Source organism: Bufo bufo, chromosome 6 (assembly GCF_905171765.1).
Source record: "Bufo bufo chromosome 6, aBufBuf1.1, whole genome shotgun sequence".
Taxonomy (NCBI): Eukaryota; Metazoa; Chordata; class Amphibia; order Anura; family Bufonidae; genus Bufo; species Bufo bufo.
Window position 1 is genome coordinate 326063536 of NC_053394.1, and position 12524 is coordinate 326076059.

A 12524-nucleotide genomic window follows, 5' to 3' on the forward strand; every position below is an offset into this window, starting at 1 on the left:
AGCCGAAACGTCGCTATGCCACATATGGGTGAATAAACACACACTGTTTGAAGATACGCTTGGAGTGCAGTCCAATTTTTTTCGATTCTACGATTGGGTAAGCACCTGCTGCCGTGCTTGGACTTTGCACCCACCTTGTACGTTAGGTGGTGCCGCCTGTGTTTTTTCTTTTTCTATATATATATATATATATATATATATATATATTTATTATATAATTTTTATTGGAACCCTGCTGGTGACACATGGCAACCGTTTAATGTATACATCATGGCGTATAAGTTAAATGGAGGCGATAAGCGAGATGTGATCATAGCCTAACCTGTAGTCTATAATAATTTAAGCTGGACTTTGATCAGTTAAAGTGGCAGCATCTTTCAGTTTTTTTATTTTTTATTTCTTTAAATCTGCCAACATCTTGTATTGAAAAGCTCCAGCTGATAATGATGAGTCATGAATATTTATGAGCTCCTGACTCTCCCCGCCCACCTGCTGCTGATTGACAGTTATTTTCCATATGAATCAGCAGCAGGTGGGCAGGGGAGTGGCTATAGCTCTGAATTAAAAAAACGCTGGACTCAAATCGGCTCATTAGCATGCGGCATGTGGCATCTTTGTGTGTATATTATGAGGTAACTATGGATGACCTATCCTGAGGATAGGTTGTTAATATCATGACACCGCACGACCCCTTTACCCGAATTAGACTGTATACTTTTATTAAGGCTGATATGTAACCTATTTTGCATTATTCACACAGGATGAAATTGAGGAGCTGAGATCTGAAATGCTGGAAATGAGAGATGTCTACATGGAGGAAGATGTATATCAGCTCCAGGAACTCAGGCAACAGCTGGAGCAAGTACACAAGACCTGCCGAATCCTGCAATACAGGCTGAAGAAAGCCGAGCGCAGAGGACTGCGAGTGGCACAGAGCGGGCAGGTGGACGGTGAACTCGTCAGTACCCTCGAGCAGGATGTCAAGGTAATTGTTAGACTGCCGCATGGATCAAATCCAAGCTATTTGAATTTCGTGTTTTGTTCTTTTATTATTATAAGGACTGTTATGATGAAAGGGATCGTGTCACCATGAAATCTAGTGTAATCTGAAGGCAGCATGTCATAGAGCAGGAGGAGATGAGCAGATTGGTATAATATAGCTTTGTGGGAAAAGCTTCAGTAAAATGACTAATTTATACATTTATTTCTTTTTGCTCTTTCTGACTTCATTGTTCACAGGGGAGGTGTTATCAGTGACTGACCGCTATCTCTGTATACACACTTGCATAGAGAATGCTATCAATCACTGATAACGCCTCCCCTGTGTACAACTATCAGTGACTGACAGCTATCTATTAGGGCTGCAACGATTACTCGAATAAATCGAGTAACTCGACACAAAAAATCCTCGATGCAAATTTTTTGCATCGAGGATTCCTTTGTGTCATGTGACCACGGCGTGTGAGTGTCGCGCTTGCTATTACTCATGCTCCGTGGTCACCTGCCGGCCTGCACCTCGCTGCCCTGTATCCAGACACATCGTCAGGACATGGTGCACGTAAGCTGGGGACTGGCTAAGGGGAATGGCTAGGAGCGGAGATGGTGGCACTGTGGGAGCTGAGGGCACGGAGGACTGATGGAATGGGGGGGGGTTATGGTACAGAGGACTGATGGCACTGGGGGGAGCTGATGGTGCAGAGGACTGATGTAATGGGGAGCTGATGGCATGGGGAGCTGATTGCACAGAGGACTGATGGCATGTGGGTGTCTGAGTTTTTATAAAGGAAAATGTTTAGTGTTTTTTTTTTTTTTCTTTTTCTTTTTCTTATTAGAGTACTCGATTAATCGATAGAATACTTGATTACTAAAATAATCCATAGCTGCAGCCCTACTATCGCTGTATATACATTTACACAGAGAATGCTATTAATCACTGATAACACCTCTCCTGTGTAAAACTATCAGTAACTGATCGCTACCTCTGTATACACACTTACACAGAGAAGGTCTCTTAAGGGCCTTGGGTGAGCAGCCGCCATTTGAAGTACTGCATCGGTGTCCTATTTTAGGAGACGGGATGCTCGTCAGTCTAACGACATCTGGGCTCATTCTGTAATGACTGGGATTAGAGAAACCCCCTTTCCCCCAATCCTGGCCATTTTACCTTTTAGATGCTGCAGTCTATACTGAACACAACATCTAAATGGTTTCAGAGGAAGCCCATTGCCCCCCTGCGATGCAGTAGTGGGGTAGTGGTGATTACTGTGGTAGCTGTGGACTTAGCAATGGCGGCCGCATACGGAAGCCTATTAGGCCCTGCCAGAGGCTGGTCATTAAGGGGTTAGTTATGGTGTGTTGTGCTCCATCCCTAAAGGTTACATGTAAAAGCTACATGCTAAGCACAGTGCTCCTGTGTTAATACTTATGATTGTTGATGCAGTCCTCGCCCCTCGGTGAACACACGGCTATGAAATTCAGCTGACAGTGGCGAAACAGTAGGATTTAATGGCCTCCTGAGACACTGATACGTGAGGCCTACACGCTGCGCCGCTCTGCACTTGGTAAGGAGCTACTGTGCAGGAGTCTCCAAGCGGCTGGCAGGAAGCAGCGGCTCTGCCCTGGTTGCCTAGCAACTGTGAGCAGGCTCTGGCCTGTGTTTACACGGCTGACTCCGACCTTCCTATTTCACATGGCTCCGTTTCCCATTCTCGCACTTCTTGCTGCCAGTGTCTGTTTCTTCCAGACAAAGACGCTCAGTATTTAGGAGGCCGCTAGCTGCCGGAGGTGTAATAGTGAAGGGGAGGATGGTACTAGAAGAAGGACATCTGAGAGTTGTGGCTTTTCTTCAAAATGCCTTATGCCAGGGGTCCGCTGTTGTGAAACTACTACTCCCAGCATGCTCCATTCAGTTTTATGGGAGTTTCAGGATAAACTGAGCCAGTGTGCAGGCTGGGAGTTGTAGTGCCGGAGGTCATCTATTTCTTCTCTTTGTTTTCTAAAGGTGACATACAACAAATGGCTGCTGTAGGGTTGTCATTGAGCTTTTCAGATTTGACGGCGCGCGGTAAACCTTTTTGATCACTAGATTGGGCATTTACTTTTTGACAGGATACACTAGAAATGCCTGCTGGATGTAGGCCCAACCTCTGGGACTCGCACCTCTCTAGGATGACCCCTTCTTACCGATGGCCAGAGGTGGTCGGCACTATGGAACAGCAGAGCTGGCCGTGCAGTGCCCCCTCTATACAAGTGAATGGGTATGACGGTGTAGCCCAGTGAGCTCAGCTGTGTGAGATGCCGGGCTCGCTTAGGTTGCCATGCTACGCTGTTTATGTAATTCCCATTTACTTGAATGGGAGCAGTAACCAGGAACGGTCACTACCAGTGGGCGCAGCTCTATAGTTTTGGAACTGGAGCTTCTGATCGGCAAGGGTTCGAAAGGTTGGACCCTTATTGATCTGATATTGATGACCGATCCTAGGAATAGGTCATTAATAAGTAATTACTGGGCAACCCCTTTAACCAATCCTCAAGACTGGGTTCACATCACATCTTTCCCATCCGCTTAACGTATACAAAAAACGTATAAGTTAAATGGATGCCTCAGAATGACGCCATACAGTGGCATCCTTTCACCCTAGAGTTCTATTGTATAAAAAAAAGTGTTTTTTATTTTATTTATTTTTTACGTATATGTCAAATGGAGTCATAAAACGTAATGTGAACCCACCCTAAAAAAAAAAAAATGACCCCTCTATTAAAGGCCGGTATATCTTTCAGGGCCTGGCATAGGCATGTTACTTGGCGCAACAAAGTAGTCTGCTGTTTAATAGTATGGAAAATATGGACTGCCTCTCTGCTCATCTTTTTTTTTAGAAGCTAATTTAGGGGCGTTGTAGTGGCTGGGGGCAGGTGAAGGCCTGTGATCCAGCTGTGTGCGGACCAGTACTGTACAGCTGGAGAGCTAGGATTGCAGTGGATTTCATCATCCCCGAGCTGAGCGCCAGCAGGAAAGCCCAGTGCCCCTCCTGTGTGTGATGGCATTCCTTACACTGTGCAGACCCACAGTGTACTCTGCGCACACTCCCCTCTGTGTTTTCGGATTCCTAAAGGAGTGGGCCGCCACCGATATGACATTTAGGTTTTTTTTTTGGCCTCTTTTTAGCATGTATCTTTTTGCCTCTTTTTACATATTTTTTTTTTTATTTGATGCTTTCTGTTTAATTGAGTTACAGTATGAAGTCTGAAAACCAAAATAGCGCCAACAGGAACATAACCCTGTCACTCATGTGTGGGTCTCTATCACAGTACTCATCCCCATGATTTTATATATTACCTGTGTGATCTATGGGATTTGGTAGAGTACAATATGAAGTCTGTACGTTTGCACAGAGCCTTGTGTCCTCCCCCTGAGGACAATGAACAAGAAGGGAAATGAGGGGATGACTCATGGAAAATGACAAGCGGCAGCTCTGTGGGAAGCCATTACTTTGCATATCATTGTTAAACAGCACTGTCCACTGATGGACTGGTTTATACTGGGAAGTAGGATGTTGATCCTTAAAGGGGTTGTCTCACTTCCGCAATTGGTATTTATCATGTAGACAAAGTTAGGCTACTTTCACACTGGCGTTTTGGCTTTCCGTTTGTGAGATCCGTTCAGGGCTCTCAGAAGTGGTAAAAAACGGATCAGTTTTGCCCTAATGCATTCTGAATGGAAAAGGATCCTCTCAGAATCTATTCGTTTGCCTCGGATCCGTCTCTATTCCGCTCTGGAGGCGGACACCAAAACGTTGCATGCAGCGTTTTGCTGTCTGCTTGACGAAACTGAGCCAAACGGATCCGTCCTGACACATAATGGGGACAGATCCGTTTTCTCTGACACAATAGAAAACTGATAGTCTCCCATTGACTTTCAATGGAGTTCATGACTGATCCGTCTTGGCTATGTTACAGATAATACAAACGGATCCGTTCATGACGAATTCATGCGGTTGTATTAGGGTCCATTCATACGTCCGTAGTGTATTGTGGGTCTGCAATACACCCGGCCGGCACTCTCATAGACCTGCCTGTTTTTGTCTGCAATTGTGGACAAGAATATAACATGTTCTATTTTTTTTTCGGGAGCCGCGGACTGGAAGTTCGGGGCAGCGCTCCGGAAATGCGGATGCGGACAGCACACTGTGCGCTGTCCGCATCTTTTCCGGCCCCGTAGAGAATGAATGGGTCCGGATTCGTTCCACAACGTTGCGGAACAGATCCGGACCCATTCTACGGACGTGTGAATGGAACCTTAGGCGGAGTTCACATCGACGATCAGCCTTTCCGTTCTCCTTCTCTGTTATAGGAGCAGGAGAACGGAAAGGACGGATTCGGCACATAACTGAGCTGAACGGATCCTAAGGACCCCATAGACTATAATGGGGTCTGTTAGATTTCCACTCAGAAGATGATTTTGGAGCGGAGACAAATGTTGTGAGCACAGGACTTTTGTCTCCGATTCAAAAATCTTCCTCTGAGCGGAAACCTAACGGACCCTATTATAGTCTATATGGGGTCCTTAGGATACGTTCGGCTCAGTTATGTGCCGAATCCGTCCTTTCCGTTCTCCTGCTTCTATAACAGAGAAGGAGAACGGAAAGGCTGAACGCTGATGTGAACTCAGCCTAAGGCTCCATTCACACATCCGTGTGTGTTTTGCAGATCCGCAAAACACGTACAGCGGCAATGTCCGTCCCGCATTTTGCGGACCGTACATTGCCGACACTAAGAGAAAATGCCTATTCTTGTCCGCTATTGCGGACAAGAATGCGACATGTTCTATTTTTTTCAGGATCGGAATTGCGGACCCGAAATGTATGGGTCTGCAATTCCGTTTGGAATTGGAATTGCGGATGTGTGAATGGAGCCTTATTGTAACAGATCCCTTTTTGCAGATCCATGACTGATCTGCCCAAAATGCGAGTGTGAAAGTATCCTTAAAGGGGTATTTTGGTTAGATTAAGTTATGGATTATGTTATGTTGTGGATAGGGGATAACTATTAGATCGGTCCCCCACTGATCAAGCTTCTCTGATATGAATGGAGTGGCCGGTCAGGTATGTGCATGGCCAGTCTATTAAATTCTATGGGAGTTCCGAAGATAGCCGAGCACTGTCCTCAGCTATCTCTAAAACTCCCATAGAAATGAATGAAGTGGCCACTCTGCAGAGGGCTGCAGGGGGTACGGGGCCCTCGTTTTTGTGATCTGTGGAGGTCTAACCAGAATGCCCCTTTAATAAATACAAGGCACTTACTAATGTATTGTGATTGTCCATATTGCCTCCTTTGCTGGCTTGATTCATTTTTCCATCACATTATACACTGCTTGTATCCATGAGATACGACCACCCTGCAATCCAGCAGCGGTGGTCGTGCATTCACCCAATAGGAAAAAGTGCCTCACTGTTGGCCGGGAGCGCACATAGGCCGGCACTTTATTTTTCCTATAGTGCGCAAGTATGGCCTCTGCTGATGGATTGCAGGGTGGTGGTAACTCCTGGATACAAGTAGTATGTAATGGGATGGAAAAATGAATCCAGCGAGCAAAGGAGGCAATATGGACAATCACAGTACATTAGTAAGTGCCTTGTATCAACTTTCTCTACCTGATAAATGTGCAGAAGTGAGAAACCCCCTTTTAAAGCGGGTTTCCGAGACTTTATAACTGACCTATCCTCAGGATATGATTTTTGGGGGTTCGACACCCGGGACCCCCTGCCGATGAGCTGTTTGAGAAGGCTGCAGCTCTCGCAGTAGCACTGTGACCTTCTCTCAGCTTTGCCTAGGTCATGTGCTATTAAGGTTATCGGTCACATGACCTTGGCGCAGCTCAGCCCTATAGAACTAAATGGGGAGTTGTGCATAGTGAGCAGGGAAAAGGCCGCATAGAAGCGCCGGTGCCTTCTCAAACAGCTGATCGGCGGGTATAGTTATTAAATCTTGGAAAACTGTCACATGCAGTAAAAAAAATAAAATAAAATAAACATCTTAAAATTTCCAGCTCTAGGAAATCTTAAAACGCATGCAAAGAAATTAGGGGATTACATCTAAAGCATGCAGTGGTTTATAAAACTTGTTTTCCCACCATGTGCATTGAAAGCTGACCACCAGGGTGTGAGCGGTGCTGTGGCCCCTGCCAATGGCCCCCTGTGCCGCTTCCGTGTCATATTGCAACGCATTTTCTTGCCTTGTTGACTGAATCTGAATCTCTTAATCAGGTGGCCAAAGATGTCTCTGTGCGTCTTCATAATGAGCTGGAAGCTGTGGAGAAGAAGCGGATAAAGGTGGAGGAGGAAAACGAGGAGCTGCGTCAGCGCCTGATAGAGACAGACCTCGCCAAACAAGTCCTGCAGAATGAGATGGACAAGGTGAAGGAGGTACAGATCAGAGCAGACCCCCGAGATCTCCTGGCATCTCTTAGTACATACTTGCATTCTCCTGTATTTTTGAAGCACCTGTTAAAGGGGTCTTCACATCTGGAACATTGATGGCATATCGCAAGCAAACGCCATCATTGTCAGATAGATGCTGGTCTCACATCTGGGACCTGCAGCTATCTCCAGAACGAGGCCCCAAACTGAACACAGAGCAGCCATGCGTGCACGACCACCCTCCGTTCACTGCAATGGGAGTTCCGAAAATAGGGGAGTGAGCACGCTCGGCTATTTCCGATATTCCCATAGAGTTGAATAGGGAGGTGGCCGTGCTTACGCGGTGCGCTCTCCATTCGTTTCTATGGGACTTCTGAAAACAGCTGAGCACGCTCACTCGCCTATTTTTGGAACTCCCATTGTGCTGAATGGAGAGTCCACTGTGCATGCTCTCCTTCACTTTGGGGACCTCGTTCTTTAGATGGGAGCGGGTAATAGAGGTGGGACTGGCATCTTTCTGACATTGATGGCATATCCTAGCAATATGCCATCAATGACCCACATAGGCCAACACCTTTTAATACAGCCGTGTTGTGCTGTTGCTTTTTATTATTCATCCTGGAAATGTGTAAATTGGCAGCTGGGCTTTGTCAGTAAGGCATGTCAGACCCTTGTCAGTTTGTAAGGACACTGTAATGACCAGTGGACAGTAGCTACCAGTTTTTATTCATTCATAATTTCCAAATAGAATAACAGAGGAACAGCACAGTGTAAAATACTCCAGTACTGGTATTTCTTTGGCAATACATGTATTTAATAAAGCAGACAGGACAGATTCCTTTTTTATGCGGTTTTGTAAGAATAACGATGATGTCTTGGGTATATCCTTATTGGCAAGTGGCAGTCTTCAGATCTGACTGGACTTAAAACGATCACATTGCAGTCCGTAGAGAAGAAAAAGTCAGGATTGCGTCCAGGCAGCCATGCTGTCACTATCAACCCGGTGTCCGTCCGTCCTCTCTGTGAAAGTTTGGTTTTAAGCTTAAGGGGTTGTACAGCTTCAGAAAAATATGGCTAATTTCCTGTAAAAATAGCGGCACTCTTGTTCATAGGTGGTGGGTGGTACTGCTGCATGGTTCAATTGATAGTGAATGGCACTGAGCTGCACTTGAAGACGCCCCCTGTGAACAGAGAATAGATTTATATATAGCTTTTTTTTTTTTTTTTTTTTTTATCAACACCAATTTAAAAAATAATAAAAAAAATATATATATAATATAAATAAAAACAGAAAGTTATATCAGCAGCACTCTATAGGATGCCGGGTGCAACTCCACACTTGCTCCTGGACGGGAGCCGTACAATAGAAGTAGAAAATTAATGTGCAGCACTCCGGTCTTGTGAAGAAATTCAGTGACGTTTATTCACACTCAATCGCAATGCAGCATTTCAGCCCTCTCAATGGAGCCTTTGTCAAGCTAGTGAACACAGTGCTCTCAACATATTTATATAGGTGAATCTAATTACAATAACATGATTGCTCATTAAATATATTTTGCCAATATCCGTATAAAACATGATAATACAGTTCATTACAGTGTATTCATATACATGTGCCATCACAATGTGGACATAGTGTATACATCAATGTGAACACAACTTAAAATCACATGTCAGATCAGCATAACAACATAAGTATCGCTGATTGTTATATAAAGTGCAGCTGTGCTAAAGTGTACATAAATCAAAACATTAGAAAGGAAATGAAAAGAGGGACAAACCCACGTCACGAAAATCCATTAGCGATCTCATGTTGGCGTCCCCTGGCGTCTGGTGCGCAGGCGTCAGTGTATGCCGGTGAAGCGCGAGATCCTGTCAAGTCCCGCGCATGCGCACAAAACGCTCGTTACTGGCGTTCATACGCAATGCGCCGGGACCCAGCAGGACTCGCGAGAGCTCTCCATTTCTCGTGCATGCGCCCCGCGCGGTCATAATCAGCACAATGGCATCACGCCATTGCGCATGTCTGCAGGAGCGAAACCAGTATTGTTGTCACTATTTCTACAAATATATATATATATATATATCTATATATCTATATATCTATATATATATATATATATATATATATAATCTCTATCTCTCTATCAAGAATTTTACTCATTTTGGGCCAAAAAAATAAATTAAAAAAAAATAAAAAATAAATATATATATATATATATAATTTTTTATTTTTTTTTTATTTTTTTTTTTGGCCCAAAATGAGTAAAATTCTTGATAGAGATATATATATATATATATATATATATATATATATCTCTATCAAGAATTTTACTCATTTTGGGCCAAAAAAAAAAATAAAAAAAAAATAAAAAATAAATATATATATATATATATATATATATATATATATAATTTTTTATTTTTTTTTTATTTATTTTTTTGGCCCAAAATGAGTAAAATTCTTGATAGAGATATATATATATATTATATATATATATTTTATTATATAATATGCCCCCAAAGGTGTCCATAGCCTGAGTAATTTAAGATGGACTAGTTGCTAGGCACATTTGTGACAAGCCCTTGTCAGTGCTGTTTCCATAGCACGCAGCCTGTGTGAAAGGAGTTGGATGTTGAGCTCCAAGGTAGTGCAGTCGGCAGAAGTGAAAAGCAGCACTGCAGCCTTGCCCATGTCATTCACACGCCCGGATGAATGGGTCAGCATCCGTTCCGAAATCTGGTGGAACAAGAATAGGTATTTTCCATGTAGCACCATGTGTGGTCTGCAAAATGCAGAACGCACGCGGCCGGTATCCGTGTTTTTGCGGATCTGCAATTTGCAGACTGCAAAACACTTACGGTCGTGTGAATGTAGCCTAAAATGAACTATTCTAAGTGTGTTTTACATTTTTTGGTGTACAAAAAAACAAAAAAAAACTTGTGCCTAGATTCTAGATTTAAACCTCTCCCCTATCCACAGTGCTGTGCTTTGTCCGGCAGTCCCATATAGAATGGCGGCTGCATCATTCAAAGGTGGTCCGAATCACCCCCCAAGCACTTTATCTCCATGGCACAACCACTTCAAGTGAACTTTTTTTTTTTTTAATCAACGTACTACTTTGTAATTATATATAGTTGCCTCCAACGCATTTCTGGTTTCCAACTACTATAGTGTCTGTATGTCCTAAACGACTTGGAGACAGATGGAGAAGATATAACGGATCCGTATCCGATCACATGCCCATTCCATACAGTGCAATCACATGGCTTTACTTCCAGGACTTTGCTCGCAGCAGCCGCTGGTAACGTAGATTTGACAGGGTTGTTCTTCTTGGCTGAATGTACGGGTTTGAACAGAGGGAAAAAAAGGGGGGGGAGGGGGGAACGAAGGATTAGATCATAAGCAGCTGGAAGCTCTCTCCAGCGGTTCCTGTTGAAATATGCAGAACTGCCCCAAGTTCAGAAATACACAAAGAGTGCTTTCAAAAAATGCTCCATGTTCGTAATGTGGCAGAAGGCCAAGCGTAGCGAGGCCGCCAGAGACCGGCAAGGCGTTTAGCAGTTATATCGTTGCCATTTTAGGAAGCCGGGGTGGGTACCATAAATTGCCTGCTATGTTTTATAGTAGTAAGACTTGTGGTCTGATCCCAGAGAGGAACATGATGAAAGTAGTTCTCGTTAACCCCTTTTTGCCTAAGCCAAAGGACCACCAGTATGCTTTCTCTTTGTTTTCTTTTCGTCTAGGCAATTTTGGGAATTCATGCCAGCTTAAGAGAAAAAGTACCGTCAGTAGCTATCATATTTCCTGGGTGTGCAGTTGGTTACGTCCTCAGGTCCCCGGAGTTTGCTTCGACTAGACTAGGAATCGCTGTCTAGGTATAGTGCCCAGTGGTCGGGCAGATTATCAGGAATGACCGTTACTACGAATACTAATTCCCCCATAATCGGCCCATGTAAACATGCTGCCGATCACATTGTGAACTAGCAAAGCGGCCATTCACCAGGTGATTTACATCATTGATACAGCACATTAAATCCTAATTAGAGATGAGCGAACTTCTGTTTTAAGTTCGGCGTCTAAAGTTCGGCTTCCGGTTAGCGGAGGATCCCGATATGGATTCCGAATTCCGTTGTGGTCCGTGGTAGCGGAATCAATAATGGTCATTATTGATTCCGCTACCACGGACCACAACGGAATTCGGAATCCATATCGGGATCCTCCGCTAACCGGAAGCCGAACTTTAGACGCCGAACTTAAAACAGAAGTTCGCTCATCTCTAATCATAATGTCTGGGCAGCAGGTTGTACTGTGTGAACAGAGGCCTCCCGATACAGTGGAGGTGATTGCTGCATGTAAATCCAGCTTTTTCCTCCACCGACGAGCATGGCAATTATCGGGAAGGAAAGGTCCCTTCCCGATAATTGCCTGCTCATTAATGCAGTGTAAACGCACCTTAAAGGGGTTATGCCATGGTTGAAGTACAAATACAAATCGTCCGTCATATACACTGTAGTACATGACATTTCCTTTCTAACAAAGCTAGAACCAACCCTGTGCCTCACATGGGTCCAGAGATCTCCACGTTCACTACTCCAATTGCTCTGCTAGATTATCTTCAGCCTGACATCTTAGGGAGGCGTGTCCTTTCTGCCTCCATTGAACGCCACAAAGCATATATGTCTGGACAGGAAGCTGGAAACCGTGGATCACCGCACAGCTGCAAGCCTGGCCTTCTGGGGCCAGCACCTAGTCCCATGTTGCTGTGGAAAAGGAGAGACGGGACAACCCCTTTAACCCTGATCCTGAATTGTGTCTAAAATTGGGTACAGATGGGACGGGAAATAGTCATTCTGGTTCCATGCCAAATCCACAGCCAAATTTGCATGTTTCACATGTAGATTTTTCTCATTGATTTAACCCTATGCGCTGCATTGGATGTCCATGGTGAAAATCCATAAATTGACATACTGCAAATGTAAAGGCTATAAGCACCTTTTGGGGGGCATTTTTATTTTATTTATTATTGCCTTCTAATCATTTTGTACTAAAAATCTTTTTTTTTTTTTTAAATATGGTAATATGGTCTTTATTAAGAATGTTCAAAA

At 44.1% G+C, this 12524-nt stretch overlaps 1 protein-coding gene across 3 annotated transcripts in view; it reads left to right on the forward strand.

Moving 5' to 3' along the window:
• The window catches only part of SOGA1 (suppressor of glucose, autophagy associated 1), a 73149-nt gene that overhangs the window by 11421 nt on the left and 49204 nt on the right, over positions 1-12524 (forward strand). For 2 of the 3 annotated variants that reach the window (XM_040434935.1, XM_040434936.1), the window contains exons 2-3: positions 761-985; positions 7263-7421. In XM_040434935.1, the coding sequence (XP_040290869.1) occupies positions 761-985; positions 7263-7421 (384 nt within the window). The remainder of the gene's footprint in view (positions 1-760; positions 986-7262; positions 7422-12524) is intronic. The other variant, XM_040434939.1, reaches the window with a different exon arrangement.